At 40.7% G+C, this 23,054-nt stretch overlaps 1 protein-coding gene across 1 annotated transcript; it reads left to right on the plus strand.

Annotated features, from left to right (window-relative positions):
* The first annotated feature begins 473 nt into the window (after positions 1-473).
* LOC137387175 (short-chain collagen C4-like) lies at positions 474-20,465 on the plus strand. Its single transcript, XM_068073501.1, has 6 exons — positions 474-619; positions 964-1,051; positions 1,455-1,493; positions 7,506-7,712; positions 7,897-8,175; positions 20,179-20,465. The coding sequence occupies exons 1-6, from the start codon at positions 545-547 to the stop codon at positions 20,376-20,378; spliced, it is 888 nt and encodes a 295-aa protein (XP_067929602.1). The 5' UTR covers positions 474-544; the 3' UTR covers positions 20,379-20,465.
* Positions 20,466-23,054: the final 2,589 nt, after the last annotated feature.

A 23,054-nucleotide genomic window follows, 5' to 3' on the forward strand; every position in this document is an offset into this window, starting at 1 on the left:
TTGTCCAGCTCAGGTGTTCTAATAATAGCTACAGTGTATAGTCGGAAAACCTACAGACGGATCCACAGACGGACTTTGAGAAATATATATATAGATTAACAATGACCGACAAGCTACTGAAATATAAACTAACACAAAGCTGCACAGCAGACTCTGAACATATAAATAAGTGGTAACGGGTTTTATGATTGTGCAAAGCAAATCTTCACCGTGTATATATCTGTAGGACTCTATACATCGATTAAACGCTTTTTAAGTTGCTCTACAAACCTCTTGAATGCTGCTCAAAAGTTTCAAGCTTGTTCAATGAGAAGAGGAAGCTGCCTAGTACTAGTCAGTGAAAACAGCCAATCAAACGGCTACACTTCATTGGCGACTGAAACTGTGATAAACTAGCATCAAAAACGTTGGCTCATACTCCATTCTCATTACAAGCCTGAAGGACAACATGCAAGGATGGTTTTATCTGATAGCGTTGGCAGCGCTCTGGAGTCTACTGACTAACTGCTCTGGTAGCACTGCTTCTGACTCCGACAGCTCAGATATGCAGAGACAGATTTTTGCGAACAAACAAGCATTGAATGAGATGAAACAACTCCTAGACAAACTAGTGTCTATGGTAAGATTTTCTTTTGTGAGTCATGGGAAAAGTAATGCAAAATGCAAAGATATCAATCAATGCGCTATAGAGTATTATTCGGATAAGTTTTTTCTATGACAGAACAACCTGTGATAGTAGCAGAAAAAAGTTGTGTCTGGTGACTTTTAAATAAATTCCTTATTGATTAAAAGAAACCAATAATTTAGAAGTCTGATTTCTCTAAATGAATGATGTTGGTAAGATAACTTACTTATTCGGCAAAAATCACAGGCTACAAGAAGTCCTACAAGGATTAAGGTGCCCTGTAATATATACACGACATATGTAAAGGTGAATATTAACTTTAAAATCTTTGCTTAAAGATGCTCACACAGCAAGAAAACAGAAGAGAGGCAACTCCAAACATTAGAAAGAGAGCAATCATGGAAGACATCCACAGCCTCCCATACGGTTAGACAATAATAATATTATTATATCTTTGAAAACAGACTAGACTGAAGAAACATTTTAGTATTTTAATATCCTTGCCTCAAACTCCTTTGAGGCAGGAAAACCTTACTTTGTCAATTGCCTCAGCCAGCTTAAATTTGGCAGCAAGTAATTAGCATGCAATCCGTGAGGTGTTATAGACTTGATCTGCCTGAAGGCATGGCAGTTTTTGGAATGAATTATTGAGTGCAATTCTGACAACTCTAATTGTTTGGCAAACTCTGCTTCATAAATAAAATCAGATGAGACCTGCCCTCAAAACAAATGGGAAGCGAGAATAGAGTGGGAGCAAGGCTGAACACTTTCTATACAATTTAAACTCATAGAGTGTAATTCTGGTGGATTACAATATTTTCTGTTACAGGAGACCTGTCTAACCTTGTCGGACCTCCTGGTAAAGATGGTGAGTTTCTATTCAACGATTTGATGCGTCTAGCTGACTCAAGACAAACATTTTATAGCAAAAATGGCAGCAATCGACAGTACTAAAAAATACTACTTACAGATTATAATTACTGTAATGTACTTCTACTAGAGTATACTACTTAGAGATTATAATTACAGCAGTGTACTTTAACTAAAAGCTACTACTCACCGACTATAAGGTGATAAGAAGTTATGACCTTGTCCTCGTTTTTATACTTTGACGGGACGACATGACTAGGGTTGTCAGGATCGTCTACACGACCAATGTGATAGTTGCGCCGAGTTTCAGTACCACAACAGAAGACTCAGCTGCACGTGAGTGTTCAATGATCCAAGTCACAACAAAAAAATATGACGGTAAACGATACGCAAGAAGCGAGGCCTATTGGAAAAGCAAGAGGATATAAGGAGCGCGCTACCAAAGAGCCAGCAAAGCTTGTGCATTTTCTCTTTACGATTGTTTACTGTTTATTGTATTGACTTCAAGTATCCTTGTGTATATTGAGCAAATTTTTTTCTGAATAATACAGTAAGTGTGAGTACATGTACATGTAAGTACAGTAAGTGTATTTATTCTTATGAAGAGTAAAAAGATTGAGCAGTTCCCTTTACACTGGTAGCAGCAGTAGGATTGTGAATCCCGGCTTTACACAAAACCGAGAACACCAAAAGATGAGGGTTAACCTTGATATTGGCAGGTTGTATTGCTGGAGTAACGCCACTCACCTCGGCCATGGGCAAGCACTCCCAAAGGCAGACAAAATGCCCAACGCCCAAAAAGCACCGCCGGTGGCACGAAATAGTTGGCCGAGGTGCTTGAGCAAATGATGTTTGTTCTGTAGGCCCATGCTTCAGGTAATCAGTTCAAGTCACTCCAGTACTTGAGTCTAAAAGTACTTTATTAGCTGTTTTAGGAGGGGATAGAAGCTAACGACTAGACAAATGGGACCAGCCTGTTGCACTTTCGGGAGGTTCTGAAGTGAGAAGCAGAAAACTGTGGACATACTGACCACGTAGAAGTCGTCATTGACACAATTCCAGGCTGCTTCAGTTTCTCTCTTTGGCAGGCTCGGTGTATAGAGAGCATCCTCCGACAAGCAGCAGGTACCACTTTACAGATGCATGCCTGTCAGGTAGAGCCTTTGCTTCGTGTAGCGTATTGAGACTTGCTGGCACCTTATAGGGCCGACATGTCTCATGAGCTGTTCTGCAGTTCCATAAATGAGGCAAGCTTACAGTGACACCTGTTGGTTGTGCTGACAGCCACCATGACGGAAGCAGCTTGAGCTAAGACCAAATTCCTTTAAGTTAAGCCTAAAGGCCACGCAGTGACAAAAGTTTGGGTTGTGAAAGAGGTCTCTGAGGAATGGACAGCTGTGGTTCAGGACGAAGCAGTCAGTCAGCTAGCCCTACTAGTGCAGCAGCTGTTCCAATAGGTACAGCAGTTACAGCAGCAAAAAAAGTTGCCTTCAAGGGGCCATGAAAAAAACCCTTGCCATGCTAGGGCTGTAGGGAGACAGGGGCACGTTCAACGTAACTGTCCCTGTAAGAAACCACCACACCAGGGAAACAGCAAAAGGCCACAACAATAGTGCCAACTACTAGTTGCATTAAGGCCCCCAACACATATTCACCAACAAGAGAAAGTTTGTCAGCACCGTGTCAGAAGCCCGTTGTAATGGCTGCATCATGGCGGCTATTACGGTCGGCTAATAGGTTTTTTACAACGACCAGACAAAACTGCACTGAGTTGGGACATGCCGAATGGCTGGTATGGTTGCTGATAAATTACTAGGGCACATTCAGCACCAGCGACAAGATGTGGGCTCAACCACGGAGATGGAACAGTCTGTTCTACTGAAAAAGGGAACTCATCCCATCTGACCGCCTCCACATCGGCTGGGTTCAGAAAAATAAGCAGAAGCTAAACACTAAGTCAAAAAGCTGCTGAGCAAAGAGTCATCAAACCAACTGGAGGCACCTGAAGCTCCCTGGTGGTGTTAGTCCGGAAGAAGGACAGCAGATGGCAGTTTTGGTTCTACTACTGACAGCTGAATGCCATCACTGAGTAAGACACTAACCCCCCATTTCCAGGATCGATGACAGTCTCAATGCATTATTCGGCAGAAAATATAACAGTTCACTAGATCTGTTCAGTAGGTACTGGTAAGTACCCTTGGACACCGATGCACAGGAAAAATTGGCATTCTTCACCCATTCTGGTTTATGGAAGTGGAAGGTCTTTTCCTTTGGTTTTACTTCAGCGCCAGCCACTTTACAGAGACTAATGGAGCATGTGCTGTAAGGGTTGCATCTACTTAGATGACATCGTAACCATTGCCTCCAACTTCAACACACACTTACATTGGCTAGAAGAAGTGTTCCAACGCTTGAAGGACGCCCAACTAAAACTGAAATTTTTCAAATGTGAGCTTTTTTAACTGCAAGTTCAATACTTGCGCATTTACTGCCCCAAAAAATTAAGGGCAGTCTGTGAGTGGCCAGGCTCTAAAGAGCTTTAAGAACTGCAAGGCTTCTTGGGTACAGTGGGCTACTACCGGTAATGCATACTCAACTTCGCCACCACAGGGTGGCTTCTACACCGAATGACTGGCAAGGGTGAAAAATGGATAGGGAGTAAAGGAAGATCAGACGGCCTTTGATGAGCTAAAAGAACACTTTTCCTAGGCTCTGTAATGGGCTATTTTGATCCAAATTGGCCGTACATGTTGGACACAGATGCAAATGGTTGTAGATGAGTGCTGTGCTCTCTCAAGTATAAAGGGCAACCAAGAGAGTGATTGTGCTCTTTAGCAAGACCCTGGCCTGTCAACAGAAATTATTGCATGACCTGGTGGGTGCTTCTTGCCATGATAAAGACTATAAAAGACTTCTAGCCCTAGCCATATGACAAGCCGTTCCTTCTGTGCACCGAACACAGCCAGTTTTTTCAATAGCTATGACGGCAAAAGGAGCCTTTTAACTAAGTGATCAAATAGTTGGAGATTCTAGCAGAGTTCAAGTATACAGCAGAACACCGAGCTGGACTCTGCCATGGGAATGACAATGGGCTCAGTAGACAGACCTGCAAGGACTGCCGGCAGTGCAAACTCCTCTAGCTGAAAGACAGAAGGCCAACTCAAAGGGAGCTTGCTAGGAAGAACCAGAGCTCATCGGAAGAACTCGAGAAAAGCCTGTCAACCGTGACATGAATTGCTAGAACCCAGTGTGAGGTGGTTGATCGTACGGACCTGTTCACTGCTACGACAGCCAAGGGAGCTAGCCCAAAATTGACCGAGGCCACCTCGGTACTCTGTGGCACGACTCAGTTGAAGATTCAAAAAGAAATTGGTGAGCAGCTGGCCCAGATACAAGCTATGGACAGGGACCTTGTGGCCTTTATATACAACATTATCACTTAGTTTGAGGAGCTGACATGAGAGCAGTTAGAGTTGGGAGGCCAAGAGCTCTGACCGCTGCACCGAATCCGACCATTCTTAAGGCAATGACCGGAATGGGTGTTAGAGGCCCAAATTCTGCCTATAGCCAGCTTCTATGGTGTGTCGTTTGCCCACAGGTTATCAGAGAGACCACCATCTGACAGACGCACACCTTTACCCACCCTGGTGTAGGAAAAATTATCAGCCAACTGCGACTGGCCTGGTAATGGCCAGGGATGATAGCTACGGTAAGAAGACTGATCAGGAGCTGTGAAGTTTGCCAGGTGACAAAGCACGGAAGGACTAAGACAGCCGGCGACAGGCATAGACTTTGCTGGACGTTCCTGGCAAAAGGAGGCCGTGGAACAGGTGAGGCCAATGCTAAAAACACCAAGAGGCAATAAATATATCCTTGTACTCATGGACCATTTCAAAAGATGACAGAATACCTTAGCCTTCTTGGAGGTGACAGCTAAGTAGGCTGGAGGCCAATAGATGGTCAGCTGTCAGTAGGAGGCTCGAGGCCAACTGGAGGCCAGTAGTGGCATTAGCATTAGTGGCCAGTAGTGCATTGAAAAAGCAGGTGTTTTGCTACAAAGGCTTGCCGGATCACGTCCGCACCAACTAGCAAGCCCACTTTGAAAGTTAACTGACGACCGAGCTGTGCCAACATAGTGAGTGGAGAAGACTCACACAACCCCCTACCACCCCCAAGCCAACAGTGTAGTCGAACACAACAAAAGACAACTCAGTGAATCTTTGCGAGCACTGCTGCTGATCCGTGGTCAGGAGAAGCGATACAGGCTGCTCCCTCTGTTGATGCAAGCGCATTGAGGTACACCACACTCGGCCCTGCCCACACACACTAACCTGCTGATGTTGGGGAGGGAATTGCGCCTTTTAGACTAGTTAGACTTCAGCCCACCACCAATCTAGGCCTAACATTGCATGAATATGTGGTAAAAATACTGAGACGGCTGGAGGAGGTACAAGGGACCCTGCAAGAGGGGCAAGTAGTCATCATTAGGACCAGGAGGAACCTCTGCTATATGTACCAAGAGACTTGGCCTGGCTTCTAAAAAAAAAGAAAAAGGAGTGGGACAACCCCAAGCTACAGGCCAAATTTGTGAGACCATACTAGGTCATGAAAGCATGGCTAAACTACACTTGTCTGATAGAGCGCCAGGGCCAATCTTCAGTGCAGAGCGAGCGCTTGCTGAAGCTTTTTATGCTTGCCCAGAAGAGCTCGGACGAGGGCCTATTACCATAAAGCTTTAAAAGGATGGTAACATGAAGGCCAAAGCAGGAAAGCCAAAGGCTGAGTGTAAAGCCAAGCTAGAACAGACAGAAGAAAAGAACAAAAGAAGAAAAGACAGAAGAACAGAACCTCCACTAACCCTGAGTTCAGTGAGGAGCTCGAGGCACTGCAAAAGGAGCTTTGAAAACAGCTGGAGAAACAGAAGTGTGATGTTCCGGGAGTACACTCCTGGCCCACAAGTCCCTTGGTAGCTCGACATAATTCCAAACTAGCTCGGCTCATTTTGTGACCAGACCGATATGGGGAATGAGCATGACTATCAGTAGTGGCAACCAATCTAAAGAAGCAGAAGCATAGGAGTACAGAGGCCGTGGAGTGGGGGGAAGTTAGTGAGTCAGAGCCAATTTTTCTGCACCTACGGTGATGCAGTTCTCTCCCAGAAGCACAACAAGCTTTCTACTACAGCTAGCACTCTCAATAGACTTTCCTGCTATAGTGTCAAGATGGATAAATCAGGTGAGGCAATTCACTCTCTAGCTGATATTCTAAGCTTGATAGACTCAATGGAGACAGCAGAGGAGGAACGTTTGAAAGGCTTGTTCGACCTGTGTCCTATGTCGAATCACCACTAGCGTTTGCAGGAGTTGGCAACGCGCCGTTTAGCACTCTGCCATTTATGTGTGTCTCTGCTGGTATCGGCATGTGTCACATGACCAAGTCATGTCACACTGGAGGGCACAGGCAGTTGGTTGAAAGTGGCAACATGGTTTACCTTACCCTTCTTGCGGACTAGAGGTTGGCTGACCGACTTATCGATAAGGCCATGCACGCGTTTTGACATGGATATTTATATATATTGGGTGAATATATATTCTTGCATTTACTACACTCAATGTATTTATTCTTGCATTATTGTAGAGAGTAAAGGAAGCCGGAAGTTTCCTTTACATTACATTGCATAGATCTAATAGCGAATTCTTCTTTTCATCTAAGATTCTAAACTTCATTAGAAAATTTTTTAAGCTTTTTTATGAGAAATACAGACGCTCAAAAGCATTCAATCATCTTCAGTAGGTTGCATACGTATTCATCTAAGCGTATCATTACATTGTCAATACTGTGTTTCATTGTTTTCATTTCATAGATGTTTGCCATGGTTATATCAAGAAAGTTTAGGTCATCGTTGAGTTTGTCTAAAAATACACACTTTTTTCACCTGAATATACAACCTGAACCAAACATTAGCAATAAGGTGTTTTTCGTACCAATGCAGAGAAAAATATGTTGTTAGGTTTGGATGGCTTGCCGGGTCCCGTAGGTTCTACTGGTCCTCAAGGTCCTTCTGGAGCTGCTGGTCTGCCTGGTCCGCCCGGCCCGCCCGGCCTGCCCGGCCCGCCCGGCCCGCCTGGGCCCACAAGTCTGTCTACATCTGCAGGAGCAGTTTACACTCGGTGGGGCAAGAAAACCTGTGGAAATGACTCAACATTAGTCTATGCAGGTAGAGAGCACCTGTAAAATCGGCCTAAATCGACTAACTTTTTCTTAAATATCATATAATTACAAAAATTTATAGCTAATTGTTTCTGGTTGTTGCTAATAGCCAGCCATTTTTAAGACAGATAATTTTGTTGATTAAGGGATATTAACCAGAAAGAATATAGACTAGAATCAATTTGTTTCAGGTTACGCGGGAGGCTCTAACTATAGCCACTCTGGTGGAGGAGCAAACCACCAATGTATGCCACTGGATCCAGAGTACAACAAGTTCTCTGGTTCCGTTACCTTTGTTGGCTCATGGTTGGCAGGAGCAGAATATGAAAGCTCCAGCTATGGTATTTTTCCTAATTCAGCTCAAAATCAAAATGTCCCATGTGCCAGATGCTACACCAACAGCAGGTCAGCAATGATGATGGTTCCTGGAAAAAGGAACTGCTCAGAGGGATGGACCAAAGAATATGAAGGTACAATAAGATGTTTATAATAATAATAATAGTAATAATAATAATAGTAATCTGCATAAAAATAAGAAAAAATTAGAACAATAAAATTATTAAAATGAAGGAAAAAGTGATGAAGGAATACAGAAGAAGACTTACATTAATACTGGGATCAAATTTAAATAGAGGAAAAATAACACGAGCAACCAACACAGGACTGGTGGCTGTACTCAGATACCCTACTAAAATCCTTAGCTGGACACAGGAGGATATAAGAAGCATATATAGAAAAATGAGGAAGTTGGCAAGAATGAATGGAGTGCTTCACCCAAGAGGTGAAACACTCCATTCATTCTTTCATAATATGAAAAATTGTAACCTTGTATGAAAGTGCAACCTTGTCGTGTCGTTTCTTATACTCGGTCTGCGCCATTTTCCAACACCCGCTGAGTATAATATACTCAGCGAGTGTTCGAAAATGGCACAGACCGAGTATGAGAAACGACACGACAAGGTTGCGCAACTGAGTCATTCAAATCTGTGTGAGTGGTATGGATTAGATCACAAGAGGAATTGGTATAAGCGCCAGGCAGAGAGTGGAACAGAAAACGGCAAAGTAAAAATACTGTGGGACCTTTTTATATAAACAGACCAAATCATACAAGCCCACAGACCAGACATTGTTGTGCTAGACAAAGAACCAACCACACATGAATCATCAACATAGTCGTGCCAAGAGACGCAAGGATAACAAAAAAGAGAAAGAGAAAGTGGAGAGGTATCAAGACCTGGAAAGAAAGATGAAGAATATGGAAAACATTAGCAAAGGTAGTACTAATCATCGTGAAAGCACTGGTAACAGTGAAGAGCCTGCACGAGCAAATGCAGCTGCTAGACATAGAGACAAAGGAAGTAGATGGAGTACAATTTTCTGCCCTACTAGGGTCAGCAGGGATACTGAGAAAGGTGTTGAATATCCCATGTTAGGGGCCCTATCTTGATACCAACGTACCACCGGCTGAAGAGCTGAGGAAATCAATAAGGACATAATAATAATAATAATGTTAGTAATAATAGGCTCTATTAGTGAATAGGTGTTAATGGTGACCCACTAATACTGGCATGGTGCCCGGCGCTTCACTGGACCTCTACATAACTGTTTTGCGGGATAAATCATTGTGACAGTCAAAGGCTAAGAGAAAAAACCTCAACAGAACAACTCTGTTGTTCAATAGGAATTCAAAAGACTAATAGAGCTAATCCCAACAGAAAACTATACTCATACTTTAAGATGAATACACAAACAAGCAAGAACCCTAACAACGCGGAGTGGACCTGTAACACAAATCAACTCTTGCCCAACAGTTCTCATGTGGGAGACCAGGCATGGAATTGTCGTCAATCTGCTACTGGAATTAATGCTAATATTAGAAATACGAGAAAAAACAGGCAGAATAGCATCAACACAATGGAGTGTTACTACCTCAGCAAACCTGAGAGAAAAGGGTGTATGAAAAAAATGCATCAGATGTGGAAGGATAGGAGACTGTGCAGCATTACTGATCAGAGTATTGCAGACCAAGTTGAAGTGATCAAAAGAGATGACCTACTGTCAGACCAGGAGATGGAAGAAGTCAAGAGTAGATTTCTGAATATCGCACCAAGCGAGACTGAAGAACCAGATGAAGACCTTAGTGAAATAACCACTACACATCACGAGCAAACAGAATATACCATAAAAACACCAGAACAGCAAACAGTAAAAAATGGAAATGAGATCCAACAAAACAGAAAGAGAGAATTATTAGAAAACTGGATGATATCATGGCTAATGATGAAGAAAAATTGGCAATTATTAAATTTATGAGAATACCAAAAGAGAAGCTATGTAGAGAAATTGCAGAGATCAAAAAGCGATGCGGTTCATGGCAGCTGCAGACATCAGCAAAACCAACAGGCTTGTCCTTGCTGGAGCTGACCTTGGGCTAAAATGCTTGAAGGTGAACAAACCAATTGGAAAGAATAACAAGAGGAGCCAGCATAGAAAATAAGATTGCAAAGAAAAGTGGAAGAGATAAGGAAAGATCTTGACAAGATGATTAATATCAAGGAAGCTCGTCAAGAAGTAACACAATCATTGAGATATAAATACAGGCTCATGAGAGAAAGCATAGACACTGTAATTGAAAAACGGAAACAAAGACATAAAGCCATGGCAGCAAGTTAAACAGATAGAGTGACAGAGTAAACCAGCATCGAGAGAACCAACTGTTTGAGAAAAAGGCAGGGAAAATTTTATCAAAGGCTAAAAGAAAAAAGACCGGGTACAAGTACCTTTACCTGAACCGAATGCAGCTTTAAAGTCCTGAAGCGGTTAGGAACAGACTCATGTACATAACCGAGATGCTGAATGGATAAAAGAAATAAAAAAAGACTTGACAGGTGTGGAACAGCAAGACAACATGGAGATCAGCACAGAAAGCTTAAGAAGGGTCGTAAGTAAGTTGACACTATAGAAGGCAGCCGAACTAAATGAAGTACAAGGATACTAGCTAAAAAACTTTTTAGCCTACATGCTAGAACTATGAATTAGCTCAGTAAATGCCTAGAAGAAGGGAAACCACCAGAGTAGATGACAACTGGTAAGACGGAGCTAATTCCCAAATCCCTAGAAAAGGAAGTGTACCATTGTAAACAAAACTACCTGCTCCTTTACTCTCTACAAGGCAGTCAACAATAAACATACCAAGTGTTAGCTATCAATATACATAATTGTGCAAAATATATAAATATACATGAATGCCAATGCCGTAAACAAATAAGCGTGCATACAGAGAGCATGTGCATAGTTTGTGACTTCTCTGGAATGATCTAGGCAGGCATCTTTTATATGCTTTCCTACACAGTAGGCTCCACCTCCTGCTTATCTCTTTCCACCATCTTTCTTTATGGTGCAATTTGGTGTACATGACTCGGCTCTCATATCTAAATCATAATGGCGTCAATTAAGCTGAGCCGAGTATAGCCGAGGTAGCTGAGCTGACTCATTTTGTTTATAACAAATAGGACGGTCTCGTTGCTGTGCCAACTTGATTCTAATAGCAGAGTTGGCAGCTAAGCAATCACTCAATTTATTACACATGCCACTACTTCATGACCTTCTAGCCAGACCGTTTGGTGTTGGTGCCTGGCTGGCCGCCACTACACACTCCCCATTAAAGACATCAGCAATTCTAATAACTTGCCGGCACTGAAATAGTCAGCCAGACATAGGGTCAACATTGCAGGTCTCGTACTCCAGACTTCTCGCATCTTGGTTCGTTCCTGATTGATCGATTGGCAGAGCGCCAACCAGGTGTAATTCAACATGAGCCTCTCCGTTATAAAAACAGTTGCTCATAGAGGCAGCTTGGCCAAGACGCTCTCCTTTCCTACAGTCGGGTGTCAGAGCAGAAACTAATGTCCACTCTTCATATAGGTTAGGTGGCTGAGGACCGTGGCAAGGGACACCAAGTGCTCTTTGCCCCAGGCTCCAGGGCTGGGCTGGCGAGGGACTCACAGGCCAGGCTGACTCTCCTGGGACATCGCACTTCTGTTCTTCCTTCTGTTTACTTTATAACTGCCTTCGGAGCTTTTTTAACCAACTCCCGAATTTTTTGCTAAACTCTGAGTCATCAGCTCTGTATTTCGCCAACTCCAGCTCAGCCCTTATATCAGTTGGGATCTTGTTTCTTTGGGTTCTAGCTGACATTACCGAATCTCATATCATTTGCGCTTTGCTGGGTAACAATCGCCCATGCCTGTTTGTACCGGGCAGGGACCAGACTGTTCATGAAGATCACAGACTACTTAAATTTCATAGTGCACTGGTGAGCCACCAATATGGGCATCCCAAGGATGGCGTTCTTATTGATGGGGCTCACCATAAACACCTCTTTGGTCTTTACTTCTCGGAATCGTATAGGCAGGCATATGACTTCATAAACCACTCCTTTGGTCATGAAACCGTGGCTATGACTCTTCAACAAGATCTTCCTGCTCTGGAGGAGCTTGACAAACACTTGTTTGCTCAGCAAGTTTGTAGTGCACCGGGCATCAATCAGAAACTGGAAGGGCCACCCTTTCATCTTTCCAGAGAGGAAATAATTGTCAGAGTGAGGCTGAAATCAGCTCTTGCACCTTGATTGGTTCTGTTTTACCCCTGCTTTGCAAAGCAAGTATTGGAGACTAGACACTCCTGAATCTGTTGAGACAGTTCTCTGATGTGTCTGCTGAGTCTGACCGACGACGGTGTGTCGGCCCTGCTGCCTTCAAGGTAGGCTTCCGACTGCGTGCCGGTCAGTTGCTCTCAGACTCAGTTTTTAGGCTAGCTTTGGGAGACTACACTCCTGGAGCAGGCTTTTAGGGTGTCTGACCAAGCTAGAAGATGGCATAAAGCAAATCGTTTGACGTGTGCTTTTGTATGCTTATATGCTTCTTTTATATGCTTATCGCTTTTTGTCATCTTCTTATGTAATGCAACTCGTGTATGTGACTCGGCTCTTTTTATCTAAATTATAATGAGGTTGGTTAAGGTGAGCCGAGTATAGCCGAGGTAGCTGAGCTGACTCATGGAGTTTGCATTATCAAATGGTGTAAGACACTCTTTGATATGTACTATGCAACACCCCCTATTTTATGTAACTAGAGTCTGTCCTTTAGTAATCTGTCTTTTTGCAGTCATTATTCAAGCGACTATCAGTGAAAATACATCTATTGCATCTGTGTGGAAACTTGTATATGTTCCTTTAAACCACAAGCTATTTCAGTTCTTAACCTGCAATAGAAATGTCAGAGAAGGTATCCAAGTTAATCAAGACATATGAAGATAGTAAAAACGGTGACTTTAGCATCTGGATAAGCTAGAGTTGGTGGCTAAGCTGCAAAAGGTGGACAATCTTTCAGCATTTTTACCAGTATTCTTGTCAGGAACAGCATTTGCTGTTTATAAACATTTAGAATATCATGTTAAAGGAGATTACCGTAAGCTAAAGGCAGTTTTGTTGATAGTGTAAACAATTTCAATGCTTACGAGCAGCTGCAAAACAGAACACTAAGAGAACTCTACAATGTTTAGCGATTTTGATATGACAATCAGAACTTGACCCGTTGCTTAAATGAGCATTAATGGCAAAATTGCCTTCAGAAGTGGCTACACAACTAACATCTATTGCTTCTGTAGAAGATATTTCTCTCCCGGAATTAGTAAAGAGGGTGTGTATGATATTAGCTGCAGGAAATGGTGAAACAACCACATGTGCTGCTGGAAAAAAGGCAGCATTGGCAGTGCCGTAAGGTCAGATGCTACTTATGTAAAAGATTTGGACACATCTAAAGAAACTGTTTTCAGATGCAGGAAAAGCCAGTGAGGAAGTGTATGCACCGGCTCTTCCCCCAAAATAAAGAACTCGGTGCTACCATTTGTTTATGTGTGGGTGAAAGGCACAAAGATAAAAGCTTTGGTTGATAGCAGATGTAAGCAATCAATTATACAGCACAGCAGTCAGGATTGCTGCCGAAAGGCGCTCAGCAACAAATAATGATATTAAATTGATATATCAATACATGCAAGAGTGAGGCAACTCTTGATAAAATTATACACTTCATGTAAAATTACAGCGCAGAGTATGATTGCTCTGAAGCTAGTAAGTGGTTGCCAGAGGATACTAAGTGTGGATGGCATTGCAAAGCTAGGTGGCGTATCTATAGATCAAAATAGAGGTGTCTTTTGGACCATGGCAGTTAAGAACAGTTGGTATGCTGCTATGTAACACAGCTAGTCCTGTTAGTCATAATGACGACCAGCAGCGGCAAATATTTATAGATGATCGAGACTTTAAAGCGCAATTCAACGGTCACAAGTGGACAGTTGCTTGGAAATGGTCAGGTAGAGAGCATACAGTATTCAATACATGTGGAGAATATGCTATAGATGATATCCTCAGAAATTAATATGAAAAACAGGTTATGCAATGGATAGACAACTGTTAGCTGCAGCCACACCGAGAAGCGCTTCATGGACCTGTGACTTGAATTATTCCATTGTTGGCGGCTTCACAATTTAACAAAGAAACAAAGGTACGACCTGTAATGGATTATAGCAGAGAACTGAATGAGTATGTCAGCAGTTATCCTGGTTTGAATACCGCAGTATGCCAAGATAAACTCCATGAGTGGTGTAAGTTAGGCAGTGATGCTTGCATGTTAGACTTAAAGAAAGCATGTTTACAACTGCATGTTGATGCTAGTTTACAAAGATTTCAAGCTGTTATGTTCAATGGAACATTGTGTGTCATGACTAGACTAGGTTTCAGTCTCAATGCGGCACCTAAGATTATGTTTAAGATATTGTCAACAATGATGATGGTACTGATCAATATACTGATGACATTTTGGGAAATAAGCCAGTGGTGCCAGTCGAAGTTGTCTGCAGCAATTTGTTAAAGTTTGGTTTAGTCACAAAAGAGCCTGTTGATTTACATGGAGCGCGAGTTCTGGGGCTTTGCGTGACAGTCAGTGAAAAAAGATATGTACAGGCAGCGTGGCTCAGCTGTGCCAACAATAGAAAGCATCAGTACAAAGAGAGATTTGTTTTCTGCTGGTGGTAAACTGACTGGTCACCCAGTAGCTGGCTGATGGCTAGTGAGATGATGCAATAGCACAAGAATTGCTGTGAATGTTAGATGAAACACTAAATATGGTATTGAGACATGATCCAGTACAAGGCAAATAGTCTGAGGATAGGGTTGAGTGTTGCAAGGTCTGGTGTGATGCAAGCTCTATAGCTATTGGTGCAAGCATAAAAATAGAAAGTACCATTGTAGAACATGCATCATGGCTGAGGAAAATTGATGACAGTATGCATATCAATGTAGCTGAACTTAAAGCAGTACTGAAAGGATTAAACCTAGCAATAAAGTTGGGAGTAAAACAAGCTATGATTGTTACAGACTTATTTTCAGTGTACAACTGGGTCAATTATATTATCACGAAAAGCCTTCGTTCCAAAGTCAGTAGATTTTTGGAAATGATAGTCAAGAGACCGCTTGGAGTTATTGTGTAATTAGTAGAAGAATATGGCATTACTCTATGAATGTCCTAGCTCAAATCAAATGATAACCATGCTGACATTTCAACTAGGGTGAATCAAAGATGGCTGAAACCACTAGTATCATGCGGGGTGTAGCAGCAGAGGAGGCTGCAAGTATTAATAAAGAAATATATAATATGCATCAAGTTCATCATTAAGGAGTTGATCAGATGGGGTACTTCATATGCTAATCAGAGGTTTGGTGACAGGGTCTCAAAAGATATGATTGAAAGGGTTGTGAAAGAGTGTCAAGTCTGCAAACAAATTGATCATTCACTTGCGAGTTGGGAGAAAGGAAATTTGGAAGTAGAAACAGTGTGGCATTGACTTGCTGTTGACATCACACATGTGGGCCAAATACCTTATTAAACCATTGTGGATTGCGACCCTAGCAGGTTTGCAATATGGTTAAATCTGAAAGAGGAGACAGCTAACTTTGTAATAGCACATTTGGTACGCATATTTGAAGAGCGGGGTCTCCCACAAGAGTTGCTGTCTGACGCCAGTCCATGCTTCAAAAGCGTGTAGTTCTTTAGCATGCTAAAAATGTGGAACGTAAATCATTTGCTAAGTTGCACATACAGGCCATCTGTCGAACGTGACCAAAGGACAATAAAAAGAATGGCTGCTGGTTCAGACAACATTGTTAACAGAATGGTGTTTTGGTACAGCAGTACCTAAAATAGGCAAAGTGTTGTACCTTCGCAAATGGTATACCCCTACACAGTAAAAAATTTTGACATTGTTGCAGAGCCACAAAACTATCAAGCATGTATCAAGTGTGGAATCTTTCAGGGCGATAGTTTGTTACTGTTGATGCTAACGATGGCCATGACATCATTGACAATGGTTTTAAGGTTTCTAAAATGAGCATAATGTACAAAAAAAGGAGATGTAACCAACTTCCTAATTCTCATGGACAACCTAAAGGTTTATGGAAGATCACAAAAAGATATAAACACAGTAATCAACATTGTTAGAATATACAGCAATCACACCGAAATGGAATTTGAGCTACACAAATGTGCCACCATCACCACGAAGAGAGAAAACTCGACTGTAAGAGAGAAAGTGGAAATGCAAGGAGGAATAGAAATTCCTCACTTCAAAGAAGATGAGGAATGCAACACCTTAGTTTACTGGAAGCAGATAACATTAAACATGATGCAATGAAAATATATGAAGAACACAGAGACAGAGTAAAGAGAGTTTTGAAGTCAAAGTTGAATTTGGGAAACGGATTCCAAGCTATTGATACCTGGGCTGTATACTTGTATAGATATAGAGCAGGCATTGTAGAGTAGACTAAGGAAGAGTTGAAGCAAATCGAAAAAAGGACATAAAAATTGATTGTCTTGCATCATGGAATGCACCCTAGACTGAATGTAGACAAGATCTATATAGAATGGAAGGAGAGAGGGAGAGGCCTCATGAGTATTGAGAAAACTGTGAAGTATAAAAACCACAGTCTAAAGAAATACACAGAGATGAGCGTAATGGGAATACTACATAACTCAGGTGAACTGATAATTATTGATGAGGAAGATCAGTGATGTCAAGATCAGAATATAGAGAAAAACAGAAAAGCGCATGGCTAGATGAATGGAAACAGAAACTGATGAATGGGCAATATCAAAGGCAGACAAATGAGCAGACAGCACCAGAGACATGGAAGTGGGTGAAAAGTGGAAGCTTAAAGCAAAAAACAGATAGTCTGATCCTAGCAGCACAAGACCAAACACTGCGAGCCAATCAAAGAAAAGCAAGGATTGGCAATAGCATCAATGATGCTAAATGTAGACTGTGCAAAACAAAGGATGAAACAGTCAGTCATGTTGCAAGCGAATGCTCAAAAATCTCCCAAACAGAATACTAACATTGACACGATAAAGCAGCCGCAGCAGTTCACTAGAGTATCTGTAAGAAGCATTTTGATTGCTGCAAGATCTTCTTGATGGTGTACACAACCACTCGCTATTTTAGCGAGAGTAGATTAATCTACGTTAAAATATTCTTTATACTGTTACAAGTTGTGAATTGCAAAACCTGTGACTATTTTCTAGCTCCTAAAAACAAAGCTAACCTCAAAGTCAGCCACCTGATCATACCTGACCGTATGGAGTAACCGGAAGTAATTATTGTAAATGGGTGAACATAAATAACTCCTGTAAAGAGTGAACTGAAATAATCACTGTACAGAGTAAACTCAAGTAATCACTGTATATAGTGAACTCAAGTATTCACTGTATAAACTGAACTCAAGTAATCACTGTACAGAGTAAACTCAAGTAATCACTGTATGGGGTGAACTTAAGTGTCAACTGTATAAAACAAACTTAAGTAACTATTGTATAGAGTAACGTCAGGTAATCACTGTATAGAGTGAACTCAAGTAATCACGGTATAAAGTGACCTGAAGTAATCACTGTATAGAGTAACGTCAAGTAATCACTGTATAGAGTGAGCTCAAGTAATCACGGTATAAAGTGACCTGAAGTAATCACTGTATAGAGTGAACTCAAGTAATCACGATATAAAGTGACCTGAAGTAATCACTGTATAGAGTGAACTCAAGTAATCACTGTATAGAGTGAACTCAAGTAATCTACTATATAAACGGCAATCGTTGTCTGTCTGTGTGTGCGTGCGTGCGTGCGTGTGTGTGATTGAGTGTCTGCCTCATAGAGTACCATACTTTTTGGACTATTAGCCGCTACTAGGTATCTAGGGCACATTAACGGGAATCTCCAGTTAGTACACGCCTCTATACATAACCTATTCATCGTTTTTACACAAAAATTACGTCATCTCTGGTTAGCGTGTCTCTTTACGGTGCCCAACGACACTGGTGCGTTTGAAACAGCAAAGTTGCTGCCGTGTTAAAAAGCACCGTTCTAGGTTCTGTGGCCTATACAAAGGTGCCTATACAGCTATACAAATGTACTAATCATTAAATAAAATAAACTAATGAATAGTAATTTACATGCGATTAATATTTACTGCCAACGGGTACCGAGAAGGTCACGCGAACGTTGGTTTCTTGCGGTCACTGGAAAAAACGCAGTTCTCACCTACTATGTAAGATATGTAGCTACTACTAAGATATGTAGCTCTCACTATGTTGTACATGCAGGTTGGTAGTGATCGCCACTCCGCTTTTGTAAGTCCTTCTGGGTACGGCAAAAATACCAATGATCTGTAGGTGCATGACATCCTCTGTCTTTACATACCATGTTGTACATCTCATGTTCCTGCAGCCTTTCAGGTGGTTTCAGATACTCTGCATATGTATACTTGAGTACTAACAAAATATTAAACTTGTATTATTTTTAGATAACTTTTTGAATGTTGCTTAAAGGTGATATGATATCTAGTGAAATTATTAGCATAAACAATACCATTAGCTACAAAACTTACCATGGTAGTGTCGGTAGTTATGAAAGGTGACTCTCAATGGACCTTGTTTTATAAAGTCTGTAATCTCCTGCACTTCTGCAACACACTTAGGACCAGTCTGAGAAGCAGAATGCCACATATCATAGTTTGTGCAGCGCACATGCATAGCTGTCATTCCCCAAGTATGGCAGTTTCTATACTGACACCACTGCTCTATTGTTGGCGCCACATAAACATCCTGTAATCAATAAAACAAATGTATTAAATGCGTATATGTCATCCATCGATATGTTGTTCTAACGTGTATCTAGTGAAAGTTTTCAATTTGGGAGTTAGATTGGGGTGTAAAACTACCAAATGAACAAATGTTTAACAAAAGCGTAAGTATGCCAAGCTAACAATTCGAAGTTTTGTTTCCGGGAGTTAAAGATGAGCATTGATCAATCCATTGCTCTCACTTTATACAAGTGTGAAGTGAACATAAATTCTAATCATAAATCTAATTTACTAGCTGAAACTGCCAAAAAAAATTTGAAGCAAATATTATAGCTAGGTGAAACGATAATAAAGTTGTGAAACAATGATTAGTGATGGCAAAAAGTCATGATTCTATGAATTAGTAAATGTACTCATGAGTACTAAAATTATTATCTTTAGTTTAGTCTATATATATATATATATATATATATATATATATATATATATATATATATATATATATATATATATAAATATATAGGAGAGTCAACGTTAAAGAAAGATTTACCTTCATTCTCCTAACTTCTTCTGCAGCATAACGCTGCTGACGCCTGTCAGCTCTAACCATAGGCTGTCTGCCCCAAACTTTAACTACCTGATGCTCAGAAAACTTTGAGTTACCTTCGCTGGAACTTGAAGCATTGTTAAAACTCTGTTGTTCATCAATAAAAGCGCGATCTAGTAATTAAGTAAATCTACCAACATTGGGAATCTTCGGGATCACAGTCAACGCATTTTACTAGCGATAACATTTATTATAACTTATATAAAAATCTCGTGCTGATGGTTGGCTAAAGAAGAGATCATATATTTTTGCTTACTGACTCTTTTCATATATGCTCACTATGTACGTCACGAATAAAGCACCCGCTTAAATATGAGCGCTGCAAAAACTGATCTCATTCAAGTGCTTATATCTCTGGACAGAGCTAGTCTAAAAAGACTAAAATGGCATCAAATTGTAGCTAATGTTTTAGACTTATATCGGTCTTAATTCCATTTGAATGACCTCAATAATGCAATCATATCTTCAAGCATTTAGATTCTATTAAAACGTAATTGCTGTATATAGCAAGTTTTTAATGGGACTACTTCTGCGGTTTAACTTATGTAAAGATACTCCATGTAAAGATATTTAAGCTCTGGTCATCTGTAATATGTACAAATGGTGACAGTGCTGAGTGAGTGCAGTAATCAAGGGCAACCGAATCATGGCTCCTAAAATATGTTCTATTCATTTCTAGGTTACTTGATGACTAGCTACTACAAACGCAGTTCAAGAACTTTCGAATGTATAGATGAAAACCCAGAGTACATTGATGGAGAAGGTTCTAATCACGATGGGGCCCTGTTTTACTTTGTTAGAACTGAATGTGACCATGGAGGTCAATGCCCACCATATGTTGACAAACAAGAGCTGACATGTGTTGTCTGCTCCAAGTAGTCTAACAGAGTTTGATGTTTTTTACACAACTGTTTAGTTATTGTGTTTGCTGGAGTGTATGCAAGTCTCTTCTATTTCATTTAGTCTCTGCTGACTTTGTGACAGCATTTTTTGTCACACTCTATTAATATCAGCTAGGAGTGAGTATATCATTTGTTTCTAAATCCAACAATGATATGTCATAAGACCTCTCTACCTGTTAAAATGGCAACTACAATGAGAAATACATAAATGTCTGTTTCAGCTTGTTCAACATTTGTGTCTAGCTTTATAAATGCTGAGTTTCATAGCAATACATGCAAAACAATAACAATATTGTTAATGGATTTTAGTTTGGTAAGTATGATATGACTACAAAAGTCTACTGTTTAGACACCGGTAAAGGAGAAACAGAGCATCTTGGAAAATGAGAAGAGTTTTAAGAACAGTAGGTTTAAGTTTGTGCGTTTTCATGAATCTAATAGCACTGATCTTCAGGTGAATAAATAGCAAATTAACTGATCAACAGGCACAAAAGTCATGCTAATGCATAATTACTCACAAAATTACATAAACAGCGTCATAGAAGCCTAGTCATAGCCTTAAAACGTTGAGTTGTCTACACGACATAGGAAGGACAACTCCAAAAGGTTTAAATTTTCGATTGCTTCAGAATTGTAAAGTGTATGAATGTGTTGAAAGTCAGTACTATGTGGAAGTATTTGTGCATGGCCTGTTATAATAAACTATTTGATTGTGACTTATAATTGAATTTTACAACAGCATTTTACATTACAATGGTTAACCATTGTAATAATATAGGGTATGGCAATCCGATGAAGAGCTTTGTGTCAGCTCACATGCTGGGAGTATAGCAGTTCTCTTTAAAAATTAGACATAGACTGTAACAACTACGTCCCATTTGAGCCGTTTTGAAAAGCGAATCCAAACTACGGCGGTCTCGTGTGGCTGCGATTAACTTTATGTTTTTGAGCTTTTAAGAGCTTGTAATCACATTCCCATATATTTTGCACCTACAACACAACAGAGTAAGACATGGTGAATCTTATGATACCAAATAACTGTAATGTGAATTTTGTTGCAAGTCAACCTTTAACATCTTTGTTTACCAAAGCATCATGGGAGATGCTCATTTCCAATGACCATTGACATGTCACACATTTAATTTAACAGTGAAATAACATTTGATTATAGCTATTTAATTTTGGATAGGACATTTCACCATAAAATATAAAATTATGGTGTGAGCATACCAAGTTCAACTCGTATTTTACCATCTTATTGCTTAAATTAGCTTTATAGATTATAGTTGTATCTTTAAAAAATTTTTGGTTGTTTTAGACAATGGTTACCAATTACGGTTACCGGTTAAGGTTTGATCGGTTTGAGTATTTTGTCATTGAATCTCCTTTTCTTGTAGAATCTTGTGGAAAAAGAATGAAGTAGCCGATTATCAAGCTACCAACTACTCTCTATTTTACAACAACGCAATGTTTCTAGCCTTGGTTGTGCTCGCTTCATTTTTTGTGTTCCGAAGTCTCTCACCTAGTCTAAACTACATACTCTCGATGGGGGCCGCTTCAGGTCTTGTGGCTTTAGTTAGCACTGGCACCAAATAACTCTATTCATTTTGTGTAAATATTGATAATGTAGTTCGTACAATGGCTAGTTGGAGTTAATGTGAACATTTTTATCACTTACGTCAATCTATGCTAGTGGTAATAAAATAAATATACATTGTTTGTTTGTCTATTTGATTCGGTGTAACACCCTATTTGTAAGAATTTGCTTGCCTTTATCTGATCATCTTTCGGCAAACATAACAAAAAATACCGAAGGAATAAATAAAACAACTGTAAAGTATTTCTGCACATCGCTCCTCAGTTTGCCACAGAGTAGTTGCAGGTTAACATCGTTTGTCTAATATGTTGGCGAGGAGAAATAATAATATAGAATTAATTGGTAACTAAATTGCAACTAGTTTAACTTATATGATGAAAATTTATCTGCGAATAGAGTTTTTCAGTAACTAAAAGGTTTTTTTAGTTGGAGTCATACAAACAAAATTCATACATGAAAACATTGCGCCTACTGTGAATGTTTATACATATGTGGCCAAGTTCAGTAATTATGAATGGGCTCAAATCGCTACACCTTTGAATAAAATCATTCAACGCAGAGTCTAATATTCACAAAGAGCAGCAGTGGAACAGACACGAAGGATTGGAAGTGCTGGAGCAGTGGAACAGACACGAAGGATTGGAAGTGCTGGAGCAGTGGAACAGACACGAAGGATTGGAAGTGCTGGAGCAGTGGAACAGACACGAAGGATTGGAAGTGCTGGAGCAGTGGAACATACATGAAGGATTGGAAGTGCTGGAGCAGTGGAACAGACACGAAGGATTGGAAGTGCTGGAGCAGTGGAACAGACACGAAGGATTGGAAGTGCTGGAGCAGTGGAACAGACACGAAGGATTGGAAGTGCTGGAGCAGTGGAACAGACACGAAGGATTGGAAGTGCTGGAGCAGTGGAACAGACACGAAGGATTGGAAGTGCTGGAGCAGTGGAACAGACACGAAGGATTGGAAGTGCTGGAGCAGTGGAACAGACACGAGGGATTGGCCTGCCTCATCTTTAAATGCTTCAATTGGTTCAAAGTCAATTGCACGTTCGTC

Source organism: Watersipora subatra, chromosome 2 (genome assembly GCF_963576615.1).
Source record: "Watersipora subatra chromosome 2, tzWatSuba1.1, whole genome shotgun sequence".
NCBI classification, from domain to species: domain Eukaryota; kingdom Metazoa; phylum Bryozoa; class Gymnolaemata; order Cheilostomatida; family Watersiporidae; genus Watersipora; species Watersipora subatra.